Source organism: Xenopus laevis, chromosome 2S (assembly GCF_017654675.1).
Source record: "Xenopus laevis strain J_2021 chromosome 2S, Xenopus_laevis_v10.1, whole genome shotgun sequence".
NCBI lineage: Eukaryota > Metazoa > Chordata > Amphibia > Anura > Pipidae > Xenopus > Xenopus laevis.
In genome coordinates, this window is record NC_054374.1 from 6,235,751 (window position 1) to 6,263,404 (window position 27,654).

At 39.5% G+C, this 27,654-nt stretch overlaps 1 protein-coding gene across 5 annotated transcripts in view; it reads left to right on the forward strand.

Moving 5' to 3' along the window:
- The window catches only part of abr.S (ABR, RhoGEF and GTPase activating protein S homeolog), a 225,708-nt gene that overhangs the window by 163,726 nt on the left and 34,328 nt on the right, over positions 1-27,654 (forward strand). For all 5 annotated transcript variants that reach the window (NM_001094131.1, XM_041583185.1, XM_041583186.1 and 2 more), the window contains 7 exon segments: positions 453-621; positions 4,177-4,299; positions 6,810-6,885; positions 7,010-7,114; positions 11,038-11,112; positions 16,523-16,620; positions 17,981-18,112. In NM_001094131.1, coding sequence (NP_001087600.1) covers positions 453-621; positions 4,177-4,299; positions 6,810-6,885; positions 7,010-7,114; positions 11,038-11,112; positions 16,523-16,620; positions 17,981-18,112 — 778 coding nt within the window.

A 27,654-nucleotide genomic window follows, 5' to 3' on the forward strand; every position in this document is an offset into this window, starting at 1 on the left:
CTGGTTTGAGAATGATTTTGGACATTTTTAGCATCTTGTTACGTCTCAGATTCGGAAAGGCAGATTATTTTCAAATTCCCAGCTATTTTTGGTAAATAAGAAGCTTGACCGGCTGTGCCAAAATGCCCATGGAGCAGTGGTTGGGAATTCTGGTGCAGAATCATTTAGGAAAGTGCATTCTTATATCAGCCGCAGTCTGCAGCCGACATCTCTAAATAGCTCTCTGACCTTTTCATATTGTTTCCTGGTGCTGACTAAAGCCTGTCAAATAGTTCTACTTTAATCCTCGTAGACAGGTTGGAGCTCCTAATTCTATCTCTCTCCCTTTTTTTTTTGTTTTTAAATGAAGTCCCTAAGGGGATGTGGCATCTGACTGTGCTTTTAGGGGTGGCAGAATACCTGGTAATGACAATCATATTAAGTATTGTGCTCGTTTGTGCCCCTTTCTATAGGAAGCACCAGCAGTATGACTGTAAATGGTACATCCCACTTGCTGACCTTGTCTTTCCTTCCCCGGAGGAGTCTGAGCCCATCCCTCAGCTCCATGCCACTCCAGATCATGAGATTGAAGAAATGAAGGCAAAGATCTCTGTTCTAAAGAGCGAGATTCAAAAAGAGAAGGTTAGTTCAAGGCTGTTTAACAGCGCCTCTTGATTTTTGTATCAAGACATTTTGTGGTTATTTATTAAAGTCTGAATGCCAAAAACTTGAAACATTTGATTGTTTTTTACTTTAAAATCCACATTTTTAGTGGACAAAAAAATTCAGCATCTCAGATCTCAGACACCGAGGTTGTGTATAAGTCAATGGCAGTAACATAACTGAGCAGGGTCGAGTCTCTGTGCAAAGCGAGGCCCCCCCACCCCCTCCAGACGCAGTTTTCCGTGCACCTTTGCATCGGCGCGAGCTTCCGGAGGGCCCCCAGGGGGTGCGCGCCTGAGTGTGATCCCCCTGAACCCTCGATATTTATGCCTCTGGTCAATGCGAGAGGTCCCTATCCCATTTGGAAGTTTCTGTGTTCTGCACTGGAATTAATCCAAAAATCCGACTATTTCAGACTTTTCGGGCAAAAGTCCGAAAAAATTCTGGCGTTCAGAAAATAGTCCGGAAAAATTTAGTTATTCGGGGGGGAAAACGCTGAAAAAAAATTTGGATTTTCACTCTGTTTTCTTTTTGTATTTGTCCCTGATCTGATTAAATCATGCTTTTTTTAATAATAAATAAGGTCCAATTGTGGATTCTAGTTTGGCCTAACTGTTTTTTATTAAAATAATGAGAATAATTTGGTTTCTAATAAATAAGGCCCTTTATCTGCCTTTAACCGGTTCAAAGGATATATGGTGCTTATAATCAAGTACAGGTATGGGACCTGTTATCCAGAATGCTCGGGACCTGGGGTTTTCCGGATAATGGATCTTTTCTTTAATTTGGAAATTAAATTTGGAATTTCATTTAAACATGAAATAAACCCAACAGGCTTGTTTTGAACCCAATAAGGATTAATTATATCTTAGTTGGGATCAAGTACAAGCGACTGTTTTATTATTACAGAGAAAAAGGAAATCATTATAAAAATTTGGTTTATTTGGATAAAATGGAGTCTATGGGAGACAGCCATTCCGTAATTCGGAGCTTTCTGGATATCGGATTTCCGGATAAGGGATCCTATACATGTACCTTGTCTTCCAAATATTGTAGATTTTAGGTTTCAGGGTTTTTGGTTTAATCCATGCCTGTAATCATCACTGTTATAGCTGATAAATTGCCCATTATTCAGAGGGTTAAACATAATTGTCTCAGGCTTGTGAAGAAAGAGGCATTAATTATACAATTCATGATTAAACACCAACGGCTCTGAAAAACCAATAAGAGGTGGAATCAAATGTAGAATGAAAAGTTCTTTCATTTTTACTTTTCTGCATTCTGCATATTTCCCTATGACAAAAAGAGAATATATAATTAATAAATACAAGGGGTGGTTCATCTTTAAGTTAACTTTTATCATGTTATTGAAGGGCTAATTCCAAGCAACTTTTCAATTGGTCTTCATTATTTATTTTTTATGTTTTTTTTTAATTATTTGCCTTTTTTCTTCTAACTCTTTCCAGCTTTCAGATAGGGGTCACTGGCCCCAGCTATGCTCTGGAATGTTACAAATGTTATTGCTATTTTTTATCACTCATCTTTCTATTTAGGCTGCTCCTATTCCAGTCTCTTAGTCAAATCAGCGCATGGTTGCTAGGGTAATTTGGACCCTAGCAACCTGATTGCTAAAAACTGCAAACTGGAGAGCTGCTAAATAAAAAGCGAAATAACTCGAAAACCAGAAATAATAAAAAATGAAAACCAATTGCAAATTGTCTCTGAATATCATTCTCTACACCATACTAAAGGTTGGCTCAGAGATGAAAAGGCACAGACACCGGAACTACTGCAAACTAAGTTTATGTAGTAACGAGTAGGGATGGACGAATTTTTTTGCCGAAAAAATTACGCCCATAGACTTGTATGGCATTGTGCGTCAAAATAAAAAGACTTGCGTCAAAAAGTCATAGACTTTAATGGGCATTGGTGAATTTTTGGCGAAACGAAACGGGTCAAATTCGCCCATCCCTAGTAACGAGGTAAAGTTTATTTTACATTTCTTTAAAGGAGAAGGAAAGGTAATTTTTTTTAATCTATCTTTAAATGTTGCTTGGGTGGTCCCCTCCTGAACCGCATTACTGCCCAGTTCGGTCTCCTGCACTCACACCGTCCCGTTGAAATTTCTGCCCTTTCCAAACTTTGTGGCCACCATGTTGGCCGAGTGCGCGTCACGTCCCTTTCTGAAGTGCGCATGCGCTAAATTTAGTCCTCCCCCCATTGCCATTTGCCTTGTACCACCTGATCGCAATACCGCCACTCGCATGGGGAAGAAAAGTATACTGTACACATGCGCAGGGCTTACCAAATTTTTACTGCACATATGCGAGCCCTATTAAAACAAATTTGGATAGCGAGAGGGATGGATTATTTTTATATGCGCCCTACAAAATTTTTTACTACGATCTTGGATTACAGAAAGGAGGGAAAAGGTATAGAGCAAGGAATCCTGTAAGTATCTCTCCATTTCGTGGGCAATCTATACAACTTTATTTGTATTTTACCTTTCCTTCTCCTTTAAATCATGGTAAGAAATCAGTGGCTAACTTGCCCTAATGCTGTTAAAATAATAAATAAACAAACATCTGATTGGCTGTTGTTGGTCTCTGACTTCAGCCAGACTTTTCCTATGTTTCTATATAATTCCCTATTGTGTTGGGTTGTAGAGGAAAAATAAATTGTCTAAGGGCAGAGACACACGGTCAGATTCGGGGAGATGAGTCTCTCGGCGACAAATCTCCTCTTCTTTGGGGCGACCAATCTCCCCGAACTGCCTTCCTCCGCCGGCTAAAATGTAAATCGCCAGCGGGATGGCACTCTGAGCGCTTCGTTTTCTGAAGTCGTCTGAAGTTTACTCGTGAGGCAACTTCAGGCGGCTTAGGAAAACAAAACTATACGAGTGCCATCCTGCCGGCAATTTTCATTCTAGCCAGCGGGAAGGCAGTTCAGGGAGATTAGTCGCCCAGAAGAAGAGGAGATTCTCCCCAAATCTGACCATGTGCCCTAAGAATTCCTCTGAACCCTACCAGTTCAGTCTAAACGTAGTCATTCAAAAAACAACAAAGCCAGACAAAGCACACCCAGTATCATAACTGCGAGGTGCAATACTTACGGGACTCCCCAACAGTCACCAAGAGAGGTGAAGGCTGCACACTCAAAAAATGTAAAAATAATTTTTTATTACATCAAATACGTTTTTACAAAAATCATATAGGCCCTATTTGACGTAATGAAAAAATATTTTTGAATTTTTTGAGTGTGCAGCCTTCACCTTTTAAACGTAGGCATTAACTGAGTAACACCAAATACTTGAAGCCAAAGGAATGGCCGATAAATGGAATTTGAATGTAATTGTATTTAAATGATATGTTTCAGCATTTCTGATGTATATTCATTAATATGTGACCATAGGCTATTATCAAGGCCTAGCATTTTTATCTGTCTGGCCACTTATGTGAATTGCAGTATAAATATATGCTTTATGTCTTTGCTGTAAACTCCTCTTGACTTCCAATGCCCTGTTTCTTTTTACAGAAGTCCAATAAAGGCTCCAGTCGTGCAACGGAGAGATTAAAGAAGAAAATGTTCGAATATGAGTCCTGGCTGCTCCTCTATTCCCCTACCATTCCCTTCCGAATACATAACAAAAATGGCAAGGTAAGGACACCGAAGGGGGATATGATAGTGTCCGCTTTCTCAACCCCAAGATCGTATTATTAATTAGGAACAGGAACGTTTGCTTTGCGCACTTGGGGACCCAGGAGAGAGAGAATCGTAGCAATTTGCATACTTTGAACATTGAGAAAGGCGAAAGGCAACTGCCAGGAGGGGAATTCTGTAATGTCGGATGTTTCAAGTGAGTCAGTCAGTCAGGAGACCCAGTGTGTGGGAGCTCTTTGCTTCTCTCAAGTCTCACCAGTTTTGCTTTCAACCTACTCTGTGCTTTGCCATTCTGGATCACAAGGTCAAAAGTGTTCAAAGCCTTTAAGAAGAGGATGTAGACGGCTCTCTGGTTTTGTTGAAGGGTCTTAATGGCAACACAGTAGCTTCAAAGAGAGGATAAAGCCCATCCTCTGCCAATTTGCAGATTCTGGGAGCACCTTACTGCACTAGAGTTAAAGGAATTGTTCAGAATAAAAATAAAAACTGGGTAAATAAATAGGCTGTGCAAAATAAAAAATGTATCTAATATAGTTAGTTAGACAAAAATGTGATATATAAAGGCTGGAGTGACTGGATGTGTAACATAATAGCCAGAACACTACTTCCTGCTTTTCAGCTCTCTTGGTTTCCACTGATTGGGTTACCAGCCAGTAACCAATCAGTGACTTGAGGGGGGCCACATAGGCCATAACTGTTGCTTTTGAATCTGAGCTGAATGCGGAGGATCAATTACAAACTCGCTGAACAGATATGTCCCATGTGGCCCCCCTTATAGTCACTGACTAACTCAGAGTTAGAGAGCTGAAAAGCAGGAAGTAGTGTTCTGGCTATTGTGTTACACATCCAGTCACTCCAGCCTTTATACATTACATTTTTGGCTAACTAACTATATTAGAAACATTTTTTATTTTGCACAGCCTATTTACCCAGTTTTTATTTTTATGCTGAACTATCTATTTAAAACTATATTTAACTGAAATATAAAGATTGAGCCAGTGTTAAATAATGTAGATTGTCGCTGTGTCCTATCTGGATGTGATTAAACCTTATTCTCTTAGCTAATTTTTCAAAGCTGAATGATAAAGATTGAAGCTTTCACTCTCCTCCAAGACCTGATTTAATATACCAGTATATCTTTGGACATATTCTAGGTTGCAGAAAGTGCTTTTTGTAAATTTTAAATTTACCTGCAGTTTTCCCGTTTTCCAAGCTTTGCTTTATATGGGCAGTGGTTAGTATCAATGCCTGGCAGTGCTGGGGTCCTAAGTTCAGGGTCAGTGTGGGACACCGGGGACAAACCTGGTGGGCTTCAGCTATTGTGGGCCCCACTAGCCCAGACCCACGCCCTGCTTGAATCTATAGTTGCTGCTTCCGACCTCACTCTTGGTCGTGCAAAAAAGGTACATAAGAGTGGTGAAAGGGGGTTTCGGGTGGGACCGGGGGCCTGGAGGGGCGTAAATGGCCTCCCTGGACCCTGATCCGACCCTGCCTAGGTTCAGTTCTAGTCTGGGCACTGCAAAGAGTTTAAGGGGCAGATTTATCAAGGGTCGAATTTCGAAAGTAACGGGAGTTTTTTTTAACTCCCATAACTTCGAAATTCAAATAAAAAATTGGGTTTTTTTGCGGATGAATAGGCTGTATTCTATCGTTTGAATCAAAGTATGATCGAATTTGATCAAATTTGATTCAAAGTATTTTTTAAAAAAAAAAAAAAATTTTTGATTTTTCAAAGTCCACCAATTGACTCTGTATAGGTTCTAGGAGGCCCCTCATAGGCTAAAACAGCAATTCGGGAGGTTTTAGATGGCGCATGATCGAAGTTATAACCTTACAGTACATGATAAATTTCGATATTCGAATTTTCGTGTTTTTTTTAAATTCAAAATCAAATTTGGACTATTTGAAGTACACAAAAATAGCTTGAAATTCTAATTTTTTTCCTTCAAATTTTCACTTCAACCCTTGATAAATCTGCCCCTAAAGGTTTCCCTTGTGGATATGTGGATTTCTTCTGGGTACTCCTGTTTCCTCCCACATTCCAAAACAACCAGGCAGGTTAATTGGCTCCATTAGGTTGTGTGAAAACAATATGCACTTTAGATTGCTCACCGGGGCAGGAACTGATGTAAATGTTATATAATCTCTATAAGTATATAAATAAATACTCCTGTGATAAACGTAGGTGGTGACTTTACTCCTCGCCTACTTCATTTTGGTCATTAGAGTATGCGGCCGAATCTTTCACCAAGGATTCGGCCGAATCTTTCACCAAGGATTCGGCCGAATCTGTCACCAAGGATTCGGCCGAATCCCAAATAGTAAATTCGGTGCATCCCTAGTTACCAGACTACATCATTCAACAGTCATTTATCAGTCAACTGGAAAATGAGGATTAAATCATTTCAGTATCAGCGGAAAAGAATACTATTCATTTTGTGCCATTGTGTTTCATTTGCTGGTATGTAAAATATATGACATTTCTGGGGTCTACCTTCTACTTTCAGAGCTATTTCTTTCTATTGTCCTCTGATTACGAGAGATCAGAATGGAGAGAGGCCATCCAGAAGTTACAGAAGAAAGGTGATTGCCCTCAGCTGTGTCTGTTTATGGTTTTCTTGGGAATTCTCACATCAGGAGAACTGGTTGATGGGAAAGTAATTCTCTATGTTTGCTAAATGTAACATTTCCCATACTTTCTTTATAGATCTTCAGGCCCTTGCACTCAGCCCCTTTGAGCTCCAGATGCTCACTGCGTCCTGCTTTAAACTCCGAACTGTTCACAACGTTCCCATCATCAGCCATAAGGATGGTAAGGAAATGCCTGACGGAAGCCTGTGAGTGGCTGATTTGACCACATGATGGCAGTAGCAGTTGGGAATTCTAAAATACAGAGCATTCTATGTAATGAATGCTCCCCACTGACATGTTTTATCACATTGTATCTGATTTATTCCAAAGACTGATAAATATATAGTAACTAAACTACATTTGAGACCATGCTTGCTTGTGTTTTCCTGAAGACTTCTACTAGTGATTTTTCTTAGTTACTTGCCCTTTTTTTGGGTTCATTACAGCCCTCGGTGCAGTAGGTGCCTTGTGCACATTGACACAATTAAAGAAGGAAAGCTACTAAGGCAGTTTATTGCCAATAGATCAGCCACAATAGTACAAGCTATAACACTATATTTATTCTGCAGAATGCTTTACCATACCTGAGTAAACAGCAATAGAAACTGCTGTTTGTTTAGGATAGCAGCTGCCATATTAGTTTGGTGTGACATCACTTCCTGCCAGAGTCTCGTCCTGCTTAGTCATAGCTATGGGCTCAGATTACAGCAGTGAGGGAGGGAGGGAGGAACAAACTGAGCATGCTCAAGCCCTAGCCCTGCAGGATTAAGCTGAAAACAGTAAGTCTGATACAGAAGCCCATGAGTACACAATAGAAGGAAAGAAATGTGCTGTTTCTTTTCACAGAGGACTCAGAGCAGCATTTCTTTGAGGAAATCATTTTTAAAAATTTGGATTATTTGGATAAAATGGAGTCTATGGGGCACTTAGTTCCATCAGGGAGTGCTAATGGTATTAACGGTAAAAAGCTTGTTCTTATAAAAAGCTGAAATGTGAAGAGGAGTTATTGCTAAAAAGTTTAGGGCTTTTTTTGTGCTCTTGTAATGGGATGATGAATTTGTAGAATAAGAGTTTCAGACAGAAATAGATACAGGGCCATGGGGGAGTACAATAAATTGCAGATTTATAGGACAGCTTGGAGCTTAAAGGAGAAGGAAAGCTACCGAGTCAGTTTATTGTTTATAGATTAGCTGCAATAGTGCAAGCTAGAATGCTATATTTATTCTGCAGAATGCTTTATCATACCTGAGTAAACAGCTCTAGAAACGTTCTGTTTGTATAGTAAAGCAGCTGCCATATTAGCTTGGTGTGACATCACTTTCTGCCTAATTCTCTCCCTGTTCACTCATAGCTCTGAGCTCAGATTACAGCAGGGAGGGAGAGAGGATCAAACTGAGCATGCTCAAGCCCAAGCCCTGGAGGTTTAAGCTGAAAACAGTTAGTCTGATACAGAAGCCCATGAGTACACAATAGAAGGAAAGAAATGTGATGTTTCTTTTGACAGAGGACTCAGAGCAGCATTACTTTGAGGGTTTACTGGTGTATTTATATAGACCTTTCTGATAAAGCTTACTTAGTTTTAGTCTTTCCTTCTCCTTTAACATTAAGAATTCAGCCCAGTGTTGTATATGAGCAGCAAGGCCTGAAGCCCCTTATCTCCCCCCTGTCACAGTGACATGAGGAGCCAGAGGAATTCAAGGTTTTTCTCTGGGATCTCCCCCAGGTAGGGAGGATATGCAGCTGAACTGAACCCTGTCTCTTTTTGCTTCAGATAATATATGTGATGTTAGCTTGATTGATGACTTCTAATTATATTAACTTGCTAAAGCCTTATTCCCACATTTCAGTTTTTCACTTGGGGGCTGCACCATTCAATGAGGAACCTTCTTCAAGATGTTGATTTTTTTGTAGCTGAACACACTGAAAAAGGAGTGTAAAGCAAGAGCTGTAGTGTAGTACAAATAAGTGTTTCCAAGAGCTTACATTCTAGGGGGTATGAAACTAAAAGAAATGCCAATTTTCCTTCAAGGGAAAGGAAATGTGAAATATTAATTAAGTGGGTTTTTAGAGAGTCGATCTATTTAATAGTAAAGGATGAGCGTAATTTACTGCATTGCAGAAATCCCACTAAATGAAACTGTAGATGGAGTATTTCAGCATTACAGGTTTGTGTGTTGGGGTAGGGTTTGAAGCATTGTTAAGATTTTTTCTGAGTTGATCGCTATTTAAAAATGACTTTCAAGGGCATATAGGGCATCCTTATAAAACAGGGTTTATGGGTTGGACCAAAACTTAATGGTTTGTTTTTAGGCCTTAGGCCATTATGTTGCTTCTTGTGTTAAGGGAACAGTGACACCAAAAAATGAAAGTATTTTAAAGGAATGACAGTATAATGTACTGTTGTCTGTTACTGGTAAAACTGATGGGTTTGCTTCAGAAATACTACTATAGTTTATATAAACAAGCTGCTGTGTAGCCATGGGGGCAGCCATTCAAGCACAGGATACACAGTAGATAACAGATAAGTACTACTATAGTTTATATAAACAAGCTGCTGTGTAGCCATGGGGGCAGCCATTCAAGCACAGGATACACAGTAGATAACAGATAAGTACTACTATAGTTTATATAAACAAGCTGCTGTGTAGCCATGGGGGCAGCCATTCAAGCACAGGATACACAGTAGATAAGTAGATAAGTATTACTATAGTTTATATAAACAAGCTGCTGTGTAGCCATGGGGGCAGCCATTCAAGCACAGGATACACAGTAGATAAGTAGATAAGTATTACTATAGTTTATATAAACAAGCTGCTGTGTAGCCATGGGGGCAGCCATTCAAGCACAGGATACACAGTAGATAAGTAGATAAGTACTACTATAGTTTATATAAACAAGCTGCTGTGTAGCCATGGGGGCAGCCATTCAAGCACAGGATACACAGTAGATAACAGATAAGTACTACTATAGTTTATATAAACAAGCTGCTGTGTAGCCATGGGGGCAGCCAGTCAAGCACAGGATACACAGTAGATAACAGATAAGTACTACTATAGTTTATATAAACAAGCTGCTGTGTAGCCATGGGGGCAGCCATTCAAGCACAGGATACACAGTAGATAACAGATAAGTACTACTATAGTTTATATAAACAAGCTGCTGTGTAGCCATGGGGGCAGCCATTCAAGCACAGGATACACAGTAGATAACAGATATACGTTTTTAAGAATCGCAGAGCTTATCTGCTATTCTCTGGGTATCCTGTGTCTTTTCTCCTTTTTCAGCTTTGAACAGCCTATAGAAGATCTGGATGTTATAATTGTTACTGTCAGTTACTAGTAGTATATTGGCTAGCTATGTAGGGGTGACTTTGAAGGGAGATAGGCAGCTAGGGCTGTATAGGGAACTCCATAGATGTGGGTTCTGGACTAGCCTTCGTACTGCTGTATACAGGTATGGGAAATTGTATTATCTGCAATAATGTTTGTTTTCCACATTTAACATTCAGGATGTAGGCTGGCAAAATGGTGCAATGTCATGAAGACCAACCTCTAGTAGTTCCACTAAGATAGATTGCTTTTATTGGTTATACAGTGGTGTTGTAGCATGGCCAGAAGAAAATTCTATACAGGTATGGGATCTGTTGTCCAGAATTCTAGGGACCTGGGGACCTCAAGTCTACTAGAAAATCATATAAACATGAAATAAATCCAATAGGCTGGTTTTGCTTCCAATAAGGATTAATTATAATTTAATGGAGATCATGTACACAATATTGTTTTATTATTACACAGAAAAAGGAAATCTTTTTTAAAATCATTTTTGGATTATTTGGATAAAATGGAGTCTATGGGAGACGGACTTTCCTTATTTTGGAGCTTTCTAGATAATGGGTTTTTGGATAACTGATCCCATACCTGTATATATTCCAATTTTCTTAAAATGATGCATAAATACTGTCTGCTGGTTTTATGTTTGTATAGGGGCTGTAATATTAGACAAATGACCCTAAGGTCCAGCAATGACACTGTAAAAACAGAGACGAAACCAATATAATCTTTCTAAAAATGGGGAACATGTAATTCTTTCTTTGTTCTATTGTAGATGATGAATCTCCAGGCTTATATGGCTTCTTGCACATAATCATTAAATCTGCCAAAGGATTTACTCACTCTTCCAGTAAGTTGATTTTTTTTTTTCTTCTTAATTGTTAAAGGGAACCCATAGTATCGCAACACTTTGTGCCTTTGTATTTTATGCCTCTAAATATAGAATATTCCCTTAAGTTACCATCTGTACTGCTTTACTGACGATTTCCCCCAAAAAAACCTTGCTAGTACCTTCCAGTACTTCCAGCCGGCTGCTTTATTTCCATGCTGTTCAGGAGTTCCGGAAGCAGTCGACTATTTATACTGCGGGAATTCCGCCAATTTGTACATAGAGGGTCAGCAGCCAACAGACTTAATAGGGAACTGTAATCTGTCTGTCCTTGTGTGAAGTCAGAGCTTTATTGGGGTCCACACACATTGATTATATGGACTAGAGAGGATCTATTGGGAACTCCCAAAAAGCTGTAATTTTTAGAGAAAACAGTATTTTTAGCCCAGTTGAATGCAGGTGCCATATGTTATTTATTTCCTACATGATGATGGAGTCTGGGGAAGAGAATAAGAAGAGGTAAGTGGCTAGTTTTGTAATTAAAGGGATACTGTCATGGGAAAAATAATTTTTTCCAAAACGCATCAGTTAATAGTGCTGCTCCAGCAGAATTCTGCACTGAAATCCATTTCTCAAAAGAGCAAACAGATTTTTTTATATTCAATTTTGAAATCTGACATGGGGCTAGACATATTGTCAATTTCCCAGCTGCCCCTGGTCATGTGACTTGTGCTCTGATAAACTTATCACGCTTTACTGCTGTACTGCAAGTTGGAGTAATATCACCCCCCTCCCTTTTCCCCCCCGCAGCCAAACAAAAGAACAATGGGAAGGTAACCAGATAGCAGCTCCCTAACACAAGATAACAGCTGCCTGATCTAAGAACAGCACTCAATAGTAAAATACAGGTCCCACTGAGACACATTCAGTTACAATGAGAAGGAAAAACGACAGCCTGCCAGAAAGTATTTCTCTCCTAAAGTGCAGGCACTAGTCACATGACCAGGGGCAACTGGGAAATTGACAATATGTCTAGCCCCATGTCAGATTTCAAAATTGAATATAAAAAAATCTGTTTGCTCTTTCGAGAAATGGATTTCAGTGCAGAATTCTGCTGGAGCAGCACTATTAACTGATTCATTTTGAAAAAAACATGTTTTCAGATGACAGGATCCCTTTAAGAATGCCATAGTCCAATGCCCCCTTTGTTCCCTGAGGGCAATGCTAACTTGCTATGGCTCTCTGAATATTTTATGAAGGTATTAGGGTAATGTCACAAAGGACGATAAAACTTCCGAAAATACCTTAACATTGCGGCAATCTCCAAAACACTTGAATCTGGCAGAAGAAGGTAATTCAAGTGTTTTGCCATCAGCAATCACCAAGGATCACAATGCAAAGGCATTTTTTGACAACACCATGGGAACCCCTTTCACAGAAGATGCAAAGGTTTCATGTGACCTTAAAGGAGAAGAAAAGCTACGGAGGCAGTTTATTGCCAATAGATTAGCTGCAATAGTGCAAGCTAGAATGCTATATTTATTCTGTAGAATGTTTTACCATACCTGAGTAAAAAGCTCTAGAAGCTCTCTGTTTAGGATAGCAGCTGCCATATTAGCTTGGTGTGACATCACTTCCTGCCTGGGTCTCTCCCTGCTCACACATAGCTCTGGGCTCAGCAGAGGAGGGAGGGGGAGAGAGGAGCAAACTGAGCATGCTCACGCCCAGGGCAAGGAGTTTTAAGCTGAAAACAGTTAGTCTGATACAGAAGCCCATGAGTACACAATAGAAGGAAAGAAATGTGATGTTTATTTTGACAGAGGACTCAGAGCAGCATTACTTTGAGGGTTTACTGGTGTATTTATATAGACCTTTCTGATAAAGCTTACTTACTTTTAGCCTTTCCTTCTCCTTTAATTCGGAGTTGTATCCTATCCTTGCAGCCTGGTCCTTATGTTTCAAGAGTGCTCCGGTTATGCTCATAATCCCAATACAAGAAACCTAGACGGCATATGGCCTGATGGGGTTTTTTTTTTTTTTTGCTTTGCTTTTTTGAAGCTTATAGAGAGCGAAAGAGAGACAGAAAATTGGGGTAGTATAGTTATTCTCTTGGACTATATTCTGCCGGGCCAGCAAATATTAAGATATAGTCTTCTTCAAAGCATTGTGTAGTGTACTAAAAGATTTATTCTTTATTTTTCCGAAGTGGAACTGAATGGTACAGGCCATGGTAAAGGAACACCCAACTATAATGTAACCGTAGAATCCTGGACAAACTAAAATACCAAAGCGTTGCTAAGTAGATTGTTCAGAATAACAAATATCTAGTGAAACATAACACGCTTCCAAGATCCCTGAATGTTATGCATTCACAAACCCCAACACGTGAGGAAAAAGAGAGAGGTTCTCCCAACCCTGGACCCCAGTTTATCGCATTAACTTTTGTAATAGTGGAAATCCACTCATTAACAACAGCTTGTGTGCATTAAACTTGTTACTTTCAAATTATATATATATATATATATATTTAAATTCTACATTTCTGTAGTCCTAACCCCATGCTCTGGACCATCGTTACTGGAGTTGTTAATTGCTGCTCTGATGAACATATTGTTAAAGGGATCCTGTCATTGGAAAACATGTTTTTTTCAAAACGCATCAGTGAATAGTGCTGCTCCAGCAGAATTCTGCACTGAAATCTATTTCTCAAAAGAGCAAACAGATTTTTTTTTATATTCAATTTTGAAATCTGACATGGGGCTAGACATTTTGTCAATTTCCCAGCTGCCCCTGGTCATGTGACTTGTGCCTGCACTTTAGGAGAGAAATGCTTTCTGGCAGGCTGCTGTTTTTCCTTCTCAATGTAACTGAATGTGTCTCAGTGGGACATGGATTATACTATTGAGTGTTGTTCTTAGATCTACCAGGCAGCTGTTATCTTGTGTTAGGGAGCTGTTATCTGGTTACCTTCCCATTGTTCTTTTGTTTGGCTGCTGGGGGGGAAAAGGGAGGGGGGGTGATATCACTCCAACTTGCAGTACAGCAGTAAAGAGTGATTGAAGTTTATCAGAGCACAAGTCACATGACTTGGGGCAGCTGGGAAATTGATATGTCTAGCCCCATGTCAGATTTCAAAATTGAATATAAAAAATCTGTTTGCTCTTTTGAGAAATGGATTACAGTGCAGAATTCTGCTGGAACAGCACTATTAACTGATGCATTTTGAAAAAAATGTTTTTTCCCATGACAGTATCCCTTTAAGATTACAAATGTCAGCCTGTGTCTCTCTAGTTCTGAAAACTCACATTGTTGGGGTTTTCCGGATAACGAATCTTTCCAGAATTTGGATCTTCATACCTTAAGTCTACTAGAAAATCATGTAAACATTGAGTTAAACCAATTGGCTGGTTTTGCTTCCAATAAGGATTAATTATATCTTAGTTGGGATCCAGTGAACAACATGAATACAAAATAAAAATTTGTGTTTGCGGGTATAAATCTCTATCTGCTCTGTATCTGTTATAATAATTCTTCTCTTCATATAAAGGTTCTTCTAGTTTTATACTGTAACGCTGACCAGTTTTCTAATGCCCCCGTAAGGAGCTAAACCCAGATTAACCTTGGCCGCAGCTCAGCATTACAGGCCATTATACAAAATCATAAACTGAAGGTATTTCTTGCCTAATTAAATTTAAATCCCATGGACCTTATCCAGGAAACTAGAAATGCTAAAGAACTTGTATTCCCCTTGCATGAGGCATAACAGAACATTACTTAATGTTTTCTTAGTAGAGGAACGTTGACCTGTCTACCCTTGTGTGTTATAGCAAGCACTTTATATCAGGGAATCTTATAGCAAAGCAGCAGTGAGGCTTGTCCTTGGAAACACAAATTCCTATGATGGTTATTCGACCTGTTATCCAAAATGCTCGGAACCTGGGATTTTTCAGATAACGGATCTTTCCGTAATTTGGATCTCCATGCCTTCAAAATCAACATTAAATAAACCCAATAGGATTGTTTTGCCACCAATATGGCTTCATGCAGCTTAGTTACCATCAAGCTGTCCTAAAGGATTCATTCTGTACATATCCTGAACCAAATTGGAACCTGAATTTACCTATCCGTATTAGAGTAAGGAAAGGTTAATAAAAACCACAATTTGAGATTTCTTTGTTCTTGTGACCAAAAGTCATGTGATTTTTAAGGTTTGGATTCTGTTCAGCCAGGCACTTCGTTTAGTCCGAATCCTGCTGAAAACGGTTCTTGTTTGGCCGCATCCCAAACCAAATGTGGGATTTGATGCATCCTTAAAGGGATACTGTCATGGGAAAAAACATTTTTTTCAAAATGAATCAGTTAATAGAGCTGCTCCAGCAGAATTTTGCACTGAAATCCATTTTTCAAAAGAGCAAACAGATTTTTTTTATATTCAATTTTGAAATCTGACATGGGGCTAGACATTTTGTCAATTTCCCAGCTGCCCCTGGTCATGTGACTTGTGCCTGCACTTTAGGAGAGAAACGCTTTCTGGCAGGCTGCTGATTTTCCTTCTCAATGTAACTGAATGTGTCTCAGTGGGACATGGGTTTTTACTATTGAGTGTTGTTCTTAGATCTACCAGGCAGCTGTTATCTTGTGTTAGGGAGCTGCTATCTGGTTACCTTCCCATTGTTCTTTTGTTTGGCTGCTGGGGGGGGGGTGATATCACTCCAACTTGCAGTAAAGAGTGACTGAAGTTCAGCAGAGCACAAGTCACATGACTTGGGGCAGCTGAGAAATTGACAAAATGGATTTGTATTCAGCCCAATCCTTGTGCCTGGCCGAACCAAATCGTTTCGTGGATTTGTCAAAAAAGTAGAAAAATTTTAGAAGTATAAAAATATTATTCTCTTTTTTCCCTTCCCCTCACTGATTTGCATAGGCCTTTCCAACTTTCAAAAAGGGGTTGCTGACCTCATCTAAAAAAAAAATTTTTTTTCATTGCTGTTTTTTTTTTATAGCTTATCGTTCTGTTCAGGCCTCTCCTGTTCATATTCCAGTCTCTTCAGAAAAAGCTAAATAACTCAAAGCATATAATAAAAAAAATTATAGCCAATTTCAATTTGTCTCAGAATATCACGCTCTACATCATGCTAAAAGTTAATTTAAGGGTAACAACCCATTTAAATAGACCCGTTAGACTGGTTTTGCTTCCAATAAGGATTAATTATTTCTTAGTTGGGATCAAGTACAAGATACTGTTTAATTATTACGGAGAAAATGATATAATATTTTAAAATCTTTGGATAGAATGGAGTCTATGGGAGATGTGCTTTCTGTAATTCAGAGCTTTTTGGATAACGTGTTTCTGAAAAATGGATCAAATAACTGTAATGCAGTGAAGATAATTTTCTGATCATTGCATCTTTTTTTTAATTTTTTTTACTAGATCTCTATTGCACACTGGAAATGGATTCATTTGGTTACTTTGTCAGCAAAGCCAAAACCAGGGTATTCCGGGATACTACTGAGCCTGAGTGGAATGAGGTGAGACAATTAAATAATGAATACATTTAATGACCTATATCTGTGCTATAAAGTGAGGCCAATATACATTATTGAGGTGATAAAAGTGGTTACGGGATGCACAAAATGTTCTCTCCCGAAAATGCCCATTGAAGCTGAAATTGTTTGTATGTGCCATAACAGCAGTGGTTTTCCCTGAGTTTTCTGCGTTTATCTTGTTCTGTGAGGCGAAATCTTTCATTAGACTCAATACTACAAATCTAAAGAAGATAAATAGCTGTGTAGTAAACTAGCTGGTGTCCAGAGAGACTCAAGGGGGAATTGTAGTGTTTTAAATGAGCGACTAATCTCCACCAATGGCTCATGGGCAGTTAAAGTTTAGTGTAGTATTAGAATTTGTGTTAAAATGTTGGCCTCCTGCAGCCCTGTAGAAGACTGGGATAGGGTTGCCACCTTTTATAAAAAAAATTTACCGGCTGCTGGGGGCGGGGCCTCAAAAGGGGTGGGGCGTGACGTCAAAAGGGCGGGCCGTGATGTCAAAAGGGGCGGGGCCACGCGATGGAGACCCGCGGACGCTAGAAGAGGCAAAAAAAAGGTAAGTTGCAGGGTATTGGGGGGCAGGCCGAGGGCTCCTTTTGATCGTATTACAAATTTACCGGCAGCTACATTGCCGGTAAATTTGTAATACCGTCCCCGGCCTTGGCAGGTATTTTACTGGCTAGGCCGGTAAAATACCGGCCGGGTGGCAACCCTAGATATGACCCTAAACATGGGCAGATTTTAAATGTAAAGGTGGCCTATAGAAGTTACTCTTATGATCTTTCCTGGAAAATATCATCCCAGGAAAGATTGTTCATTTCAATACACACGTGTAGAGCTGATTCATCAGATAGACATATAGAAGCAATAGAATTCCACCTGTATCTGACGAATTAGCACTAACTGGCCGATGTTCATGTGCCTTCAAAGGTAACCTATCAAAATTTCGTCCAGCGTGATCGATGAGCCGACCGATATCCAAGTCTTCTGCCGATATCGGTTGGCTCGTTTCCCACTGTACACGCGCCAAATATCGCACGGAAATAAGTTTCGTACAATATAATTGGTGTGTCTATGGCCACTTTAAGTACTATAGCACAATATTAGCTCTTTTTGTAATTTTAGGTGTCAGTCACTTGAAAAGCACAATTACTTCTTTAAAACGAGATGCAGAAAGGACAATATCAGTCATTTTTCATGGTATTTTTATCCACCAAAAATATTCTAGTGAATTAAATCAGGCCTGATCTTACAGTTTCTAGTCTTGCACAGACTGCCCAGAATGGCAAAGACTGAATAATGTAATTAACCTCAATATTTTCTCTAATGCTTTTGTCCTTAGGAGTTTGAAATTGAACTGGAAGGATCTCAGTGTCTAAGAATTCTCTGTTATGAGAAATGCTTTGATAAAAGCAAACTAAACAAGGACAACAATGAAATTGTAGACAAAATCATGGGCAAAGGACAGATCCAGGTAATGTAATAAGCAATTTTCACATTTTAGGGTAAGGCCACACTGGGCGTTTTGGGGAGATTTGGTCGCCTGTCGACTAAATGCCTCGTCTTTGCGGCGACCAAGCTCCCCAAACGCCTTCCCTGACTCTGCACCAGCTAAAATAAAAAAAAACCCGGCACTAATCACATGCGGTGATTCGTTTTCCGAAGTCGCCCGAAGTGTGGCCTAACGCCCAGTGTGGCCTAACCATTATTTTGGCACCTCTGCATTTGTTTATGCTAATAAGGCCTGCAAGGGGGCCGGAACGCACAGCCTGCTTCCTCTAATTTACGCAAATCTCGCTTCTGGAGCGGCTCCCCTAATTGAAAGCTGGCGAGGAGCATCGGGAACTAATGAGGGGGTGGCGGCCAGGCATGTGGGCGGGTATTAGGGAGGAGCAAGAGTGATTGCGCCCCTGGCACCTCTTAAGATTTTTTTTTGGCGATGGCACGTTGTTACCCTGTTGCTTCTGTAGTATCAAGCCTTAATGGCACAGGTATGGGACCTGTTATCCAGAATGCTCAGGAATAACAGATATTTCCGTAATTTAGATTTTTATCACTTAAAGGAGAACTAAACCCCCTGCGATGTTAAGTCCCCACTGGCCCCCCCTTCCTGCCTCCCCTCGGCATAGTCTTACCCCAGAATTCTGTCCCCTCTTGAAATAGTGGCCGCACATGCAGAGTGAACGCACGAGTGCTCATTTATATTTTAGAATCTTTGGCAAAAATAAGTTCTTGTAATCCCCAATGTGCTTGTTCTCTCTCCCAATGAGTTCCACAAGCTACAGCTGAGGGTTTGCCTTGGCCTGGGAGTCAGAGTTCGGGCCGTGGAGCCAGAGATGCAAAACATTGTGCCAACACTATTCCTCACTAGCTGATCTCTCTGAATGTAGGTCACTCCTTGTTCTTGTTCATTGTCAATGTGTAAAGACTCAGTGCCCTTAAAAAATCTCTCCAAAATCTTGGCATGATTGATTAAGGGGCCGTTGCTGCATTACGAATTATACGTGAGACGAGAGTGACGGATAACAGAATCTTTAGAAATATGTTGGTCATTTCCTTTACTACGTAATGAGGTGTGATGTGTAGCTCCGTAATAAATGTGTCCATAAAAAACTTTATTTGGTTTATTTGTGCACCATTAGTGAACCCATGCCTTGGAATGCACAGTAGTGAGATATATATATATATATATATATATATATATATATATATATATATATATATATATATATATATATATATATATATATATATATATATATATAGTACATCCAAAAAACCGCACTACTCAGGTCTTATATCAATTTAAAATAAAGTTTTTTTAATGGCACATACTGACGTTTCGGCTGCTACTGCAGCCTTTCTCATTTTAAATTGATATAAGACCTGAGTAGTGCGGTTTTTTGGCTGTACTATTTAGATTTTTTGAAACGAGCACCCAGGCATTTTTGGACTTTGTTTTTCGTGAGTGACAATATTTCTATGCTTCTATATATCTATATCTATATATATATATATATATATATATCTCTATATATATAGAGAGAGAGAGAGAGAGAGAGAGAGAGAGAGAGATATAGAGAGATATAGATATATATATATATATATATATAGAGAGATATATATATATATATATAGAGAGATATATATATATATATATAGAGAGATATATATATATATATAGAGAGATATATATATATATATAGAGAGATATATATATATATATATAGAGAGATATATATATATATATATAGAGAGAGAGATATATATATATATATATATATATATAGAGAGATATATATATATATATATATAGAGAGATATATATATATATATATATATATATATAGAGAGATATATATATATATATATATATATATATATATATATATATATATATATATATATAGAGAGATATATATATATATATATATATAGAGAGATATATATAGAGAGATATATATATATATATATATATAGAGAGATATATATAGAGAGAGAGAGAGAGAGAGAGAGAGAGAGAGAGAGAGAGAGAGAGAGAGAGAGAGAGAGAGAGATATATATATATAATTTTTTTTTTTGTCTATATGTATTTATCCTTGAAAAAGGTCCAAATGTGGACCGAAACGTCGGGCATTTGATACTATGCAACAATAAAATTATCAAGTTTTTAAAGGGAGTGCTGGTTTGAAGATAATTGATATACGCTCAATACAATATACGCTCAAGTTCTGATGTAATCTGTGAAATGAGCAGCAACAGGCAGGATTCTAATGATTCTCCGCTGTGTAGTTTTGCTTCCCCGCTACACTGGGGTCTTCAGAGAGAAAGCAGGAATGTACTGCAGTTAATTCCTTCCTTCCCCTAAATGCAGATATATTGTTCGGCACTGGTACCCCCCTTGCAAGGCCTCCTTAATATCCCTTATAATTGCACCTCTCCAGCTTGACCCCAGTTCAGGGGGGGGGGGAGATGAGGAGGAAAGAACTCGTTCCCTGCACCATTAATAAAGAAGAGAATTCTATTTTATTCCATCTCTTCCTCTGCATCATGCTGACAGTATATGATATTTGACATTAAAAATAGTTTATGGCACATTTTCCCAAAGCTCTAGAGATTTCTCCTCTGTTTTTCTCAATTTATTTTCAATTTTGTACAGTAAGGCATTTAAAAAGATGATATTTTAAAGTAGGATAGAATACATGGGACCTCAGCTCAGACTTTTGTCTTTTCATAAACATTTCCATAAATATATTTTTAGGGTTGATCACCCCTGCTGTGTATTTATGTGCAGGCTACTTAGGGCTTCCTCTCCTTCATTGTAGGCTTTTAACATCTGCCATCTCCTGCCTGAAAGCAAAGGGGGGACTGGGGCAACATATGCTGGGGCACTGGCCTGAGTAGCCTTGGCACATATGATTTTTATTCTGCTGGGTTGTGGGCAGGGGTTCAGGCACATTGTGAATGATCATCCTTTGTGTTGATGAGTGACATGCAGGAAAGCTCTCTTGCTTGATTCATCTGTAGGTTCTCAAGTGCCATATTGTACCTATTTAGCCATTTTGCCCATGGTCTGATTTCCAAGAAAAACCTCAAGCTCTTGCCCTTCCAGCATGGCCAGTGACTTCCTCATACACCTATAGACTTCTAGTATAACATAGCGAGAGAGAGATTCTGAAATGATTTGCAGTTGGTCTTCATTTTTTATTATTTGCCTCTTAAATTATTTCTTTTTTTTTTCATTTGGCAGCTCTCCAGTTTGGAATTCCAGCAGCTACCTGGTTGCTAGGGTCCAATTTAACCTAGCAACCAGGCAATGGTTTGAAAAACCGACAGGAATATGAATAAAGGAGGACCTAGATAGAAATCTAAGTAATTAAAAGTAACAATGACATTAAGGGGCCCATTCACCAAGCTCGAGTGAAGGATTCGAAGTAAAAAAACTTAGAATTTCTAAGTGTTTTTGGGCTACTTCGACCATCAAATGGGCTACTTCGACTTTGAATCGAAGGATTCGAACTAAAAATCGTTCGACTATTCTATAGTCGAAGTACTGTCTCTTTAAGAAAAAACTTCGACCCCCTAGTTCGCCACCTAAAAGCTGCCGAAGTCAATGTTAGCCTATAGGGAAGGTCCCCATAGACTTGGCTAAGTTTTTTTTTCGTCGAAGGATATTCCTTCGATCGTTGGATTAAAATCCTTCAAATCATTCGATTCGAATGATTTAATCGTTCGATCGAACGATTATTCCTTTGATCTACTTATTTGCGCAAAAATCCTTCGACTTCGATATTCAAAGGATTTTAATTCCCAGTCGAATATCGAGGGTTAATTAACCCTCGATATTCGACCCTTGATGAATTTGCCCCTAAAAGTGTAGCCTAATAGAGCATAGCAATCAAGCATTTTTTTTTTTTGGCTGCTGATTCTCGTTTGAAACAAGACGTAGGCAGATCATTAAGAAAAATGAAGACCAATTGAAAGGTTGCTAGGTTGCCTGAATAGGCCATTATTCACTATAACACACCAATAGTTACACTGAAGGTGAACCAGCCTTTATGCTAGGCTAGCCAATACAGGGTGATATTATCTCACTAGGTCCTGGGACAATATAGTACTTACACTTACAAAGCTTCTGATCAGTTAAAAAGCAGAGACTTTAAATTCCTCCTTTTGTAACTAGTAACCAATGGCAAAATGACCCCCGTGCGTTAGATATTGATTTTAATAAGTCGAGGCTGTAAAAACTTTGTTAAAGGCAAAAATATGCCTGATAAAATAAGATGCTGTGAGCGTTGCACGGGAGAGTTCACTATCCTGAGATTGTGTTTAAATCAGAAATGTTCTCAACAGTCACGTCCCCTAAATAGGGTTTTGTTAAAAGCAGATTATACTCCACTTTATTTTTGTTATTATAACATGAATAGTGGGGAGTGAAACCTGTCTCTCGTCACTCAAGATGTGATGCAGTGCCGGGTATTCTCTGTGAGCACTTTTCCAATATCTCCGACTCTAGAATGTTTGTATTTAAAGGAGAAGGAAAGGTTAAAACTAAGTAAGCCTTATCAAAAAGATCCACCTAAATATACAAGTAAACCCTCAAAGTAATGTTGCTCTGAGTCCTCTGTCAAAAGAAACAGCACATTTCTTTCCTTCTATTGTGTACTCATGGGCTTCTGTATCAGACTTCCTGTTTTCAGCTTAAACCTCATTGCCCTGGGCTTGAGCATGCTCAGTTTGTTCCTCTCTCCCCCTCCCTTCTCTGCTGTAATCTGAGCCCAGAGCAGGGAAAGACTCAGGCAGGAAGTGATGTCACACCATGTTAATACTGCAGCTGCTATCCTAAACAAACAGAGAGTTTCTAGAGCTTTTTACTCAGGTATGGTAAAGCATTCTACAGAATAAATATACCATTCTAGCTTGCACTATTGCAGCTAATCTATTGGCAATAAAATGCCTCCGTAGCTTTCCTTCTCCTTTAAAGCTGTATGCGGTTGAGAAATGTTGGACAGAAGTGATAAGCTTAAAGTGACTTTATAGGGGGAGAAGGAGCCTCCTGTGACTAATGTGGCTGTGTCTATTTCAGAATTTGCACTAGGCTGATATTTTATGATTGAGACTTCAGTTAATATGGTTACAGAGGTCAAAGATTTTAACTGACATATCCCACATTTTTATCCTTGCAACCCAGGGGTGCCCAAAAGGTAGATTGGGATATTCTCAGTTTCCCAGCTGCCCCCAGTCATCTGACTTGTGCTCTGATAAACATCAGTCACTCCTTATTGCTGTACTGCAAGTTGGAGTGATATCACCCCTCCCCCCCAGCATTTTAACAACAGAACAATGGGAAGGTAACCAGATAACAGCTCCCTAACACAAGATAACAGCTGCCTGGTAGATCTAAGAACAGCACTTAATAGTAAAATCCAGGTCCCACTGAGACTGATTCAGTTACGTTAAGTAGGAGAAATAACAGCCTGCCAGAAAGTAGTTCCATCCTAAAGTGCAGGCACAAGTCACATGACTGGGGGCTGTTGGGAAACTGACAATATGTCTAGCCCCATGTCAGGTTTCAAAATTGAATATAAAAAAATCAGTTTGCTCTTTTGAGAAATGGATTTCCGTGCAGAATTCTGCTGGAGTAGCACTATTAACTGGTGTGTTTTGAAAAAAACATGTTTTCCCAAGACAGTATCCTTTTAAGGAAAGCTGCTTCTGTATGTTAGGACTATGAATGACCAGCGATGCTAATTATCCAGCACTGTGTAGGCTTATTAATTGTGATCATGTGACCTCGCTCATTACCATCTGTCAGTCGGCTCGCTCTTCCCATTTACATTGCACCCTTGATATCTCATTATAGCAGCCTTTCCTCATCCATGCCATTATCTTCTCATGCCAGCCCTTCAAATAATGCTGATTGCCGCTTGCTTCATTAGAGCTGTAAAATGAACAGGCCAGGCTTAATGTATTTGCTCCGTAGCGATTGATAAGTTATGCTTCAAGTCACACACACCCAACCAAACTTATCAAAATATGTCACTTTATTGCTGCCACCGTTTCTTACACCCCGAGAACTGGAGAGCGATTTGGTTTTGCCTCTCGTTCCTTTTAGTTCTTCCTCTCGATAACATTACAAAATAATGAAGAATGTTAATTACTGCAATACTGTAATATGGAAACAATTTGCTTGCGCTGCCTTTCTACATGGCTCCTTGCTTTCCCTCTCTATATGGAATGATACTACTTGAAGGGGAATTCTATGGAAACTACAAACTTGAGTCTATAGAATGGATTCTGTAACCATCTTGCCTTTTGTTCTGCCATGTTGTTCTTGCCAGTTATTTGAGGTCCCCCTATTATCTCTGCCACTGACAGGATGGTGCCTAAGCTAAGTGTATATTTTACTAGGCCACAAAAACTGCCTTTTTTTATGAAATCTGTTTTTTTAGCGGTGCTTTTTCTATTAAAGGGATACTGTCATCGGAAACGCATCAGTTAATAGTGCTGCTCCAGCAGAATTCTGCACTGAAATCCATTTCTCAAAAGAGCAAACAGATTTTTTTTATATTCAATTTTGAAATCTGACATGGGGCTAGACATTTTGTCAATTTCCCAGCTGCCCCAGGTCATGTGACTTGTGCCTGCACTTTAGGAGAGAAATGCTTTCTGGCAGGCTGCTGTTTTTCCTTCTCAATGTAACTGAATGTGTCTCAATGGGACATGGGATTTTACTATTGAGTGTTGTTCTTAGATCTACCAGGCAGCTGTTATCTGGTGTTAGGGAGCTGTTATCTGGTTACCTTCCTATTGTTCTTTTGTTTGGCTGCTGGGGGGGGGGTGATATCACTCCAACTTGCAGTACAGCAGTAAAGAGTGATTGAAGTTTATCAGAGCACAAGTCACATGACTTGGGGCAGCTGGGAAATTGACAATATGTCTAGTCCCATGTCAGATTTCAAAATTGAATATAAAAAAATCTGTTTGCTCTTTTGAGAAATGGATTTCAGTGCAGAATTCTGCTGGAGCAGCACTATTAACGGATTCATTTTGAAAAAATATTTTTTTCCCATGACAGTATCCCTTTTATAAATCTTGGTAAACCAAGTCAACCTCTAAACCAGGGGTCCCCAACCTTTTTTTACCCGTGAGCCACATTCAAATGTAAAAAGATTTGGGCAGCAACACAAGCATGTCTAGTATCTAATATCTAGTTACGCCACTGTTGCCCCCCCCCCATGAAAAACAAACTACGTTTTCCTTTCAGCCTTTAATAAATGTGCCCTTTAGTTTTGTAATGTTGTTTGCCGCAGAGGTTTATTGCTGTACACCAGTAAATCGCTGTACGAGGCTTAAGTCCTTCTAAGCTCAAACAAATCAGTTTCCATTTCGGCACTGAATCAGTGGACTCCTGACAGCAGCACAGTAATGTAATGCTGGTTCTTTGTACATAGGCAAAGAAATAGAAATAACGGCATAAACCGCGTCGCATAGGGGTTAAACAAATTCTGGTGAATATTACCAGGCAATTGGTTGTCCTTTCCTTTCTGTTATCTCCCATGACTGGCCTTGGCTCAAATGGGACATGGGAGTCTGGAATTAAAAGCAGATGTGGCTTACGGGAATTTTGTTTTGTGTAACAGAAAAACGAGAGCTTTTCTCAGTGTGCCCTTTGTCCCTTCTCTCAGCTGCACAACAGCCCCAATTGGCAACACACAGAATAGTCTGCTCCAAGACCATCTTGTACATATCTACTCTGGCATCTAGTTTTTGCCAACCTCTTGTTGTTTATATGTCCGACACACTTAAAGGGGAACTATCGCAAAAAAGATGTAATAAAAGCTTCAGCATAAGCTATAAGACATAAGAAACAATCAATTAAAAATTCTGTACTGTTTCTGAAATAATCAAGTTTATCTTCACTATTCCTCTCTCGGCATCGGTTTCTCTTCATTCTGTCTTCATTCAGCAGTTGGGTGTCAGATATTGACAGTTAAGGTGGCCATACACTATAAGATCCGCTCGTTTGGCAAGGTCGCCAAATGAGCGGATCTTTACCCGATATGCCCACTAACGGCTGGGCGATATCGGATGAATCCGAACCTTGGGGCAGAACGATCGGATTACAATACTACGAATGGGCTCTGACAGGTTGCAGGACCGTATCAACTAGCCGATGCGGTCCTGGATTGTAGGAAAAAATCAAACTTGACCGATCTAAAGGTCCAATATTGGCAGCTTTAATCTGCCCGTGTATGGCCATCTTTAGATCTTTGCCTAGAAGATGTATTAAGGTGGCCATAGACTCAAAGATCCTTTCCCCGATATGCCACTAACGGCATGGCTATATCGGGGGTAATTCGAACGTTCGGCCGTATGACAGAACGATCGAATTACGATGCGCCAAGGGGCTCCGACGGGTTGGTCGGTTAAAAATCAAACCTTCCCGATCGATATCGTGGCCAGATATCGATCGGGAAGCCAGGCTCTTATGTCAGACGTAGAGACAGGTTTACTAAAGGACCGACTCTAGTGAAAATTCACTAGCGAAAGAGACAGTTGCTAGCGCAGTTTTGCGTCCTATGGCCAGGCGAACGATCATTACTCCGCAAATTCACTAAAGTGCGAATTTTACAGAACCTGACCTTTTCACCAGAGTTTCCTTCTCTGATAAGATAAAGCTTCATCCTCCTCAATCTTATGTCCGTGACATCATATCCTGTATGCCAAAAAGTCATAAAAGTTCTTTAAAAAGCTGGCATTTTTTAAAGCAGAATTGACTTCAAAAGTCCTAACTATAAAAGATTTTGGTGTTAACATTTCTTTCCCAACCATTTGAGGGTCATGCCACATTTGTTTTAGGGTGGGCTCATGTCTAGGACATTAGAGGAAATCTTTTGTCTTTATTTTGCTTCCTTGGACATGTGTAATAATAAGTGGCCCCTTCAAGCATTTGCACCAATATCTCTAATAAAGATGTCCATACAACCTATATGTACCTGTCCTATTCAAATTGACCGAAATTTCACTAGGCAGAAATGAACGCTAGCGAAAGATCGATATGAAATGCTGCGCTGATGTATTAACTGTAGCGAAACTTTAGGACCACACGGGGGATCAAAATACACTGACTGGGATCTTCCATACCATGGACAGTAGCCTCCTTTCTTTTCCACATTCAGAAGTGTTGAATTGGAAGTAGAGCAAACGGACTTTATCGAAGAGCCGCAAATCTCTGCATTTTCCACCAAAGTCTGTTTGCGCCACTTCTGATTCTTCACTTCTGAATGCGTAAGAGCGAGGAGGCTACTGTTGAAATCAACCAGCAGATTTTGGCCCCTGTGTGGCCCTTGCCTAAGAGGTAGCACTTCTCCTTTGATATTCCTCAGTCAGGTGACATTTTTTTTGCATATTCCCCTGTGTTTGTGCATGGGAGGCACATTTATAGGATACAACACACAGGACACATTTCAGGCCACCATAATAAGTAGTTAAAGGCAAACTATGCCTTTCTCT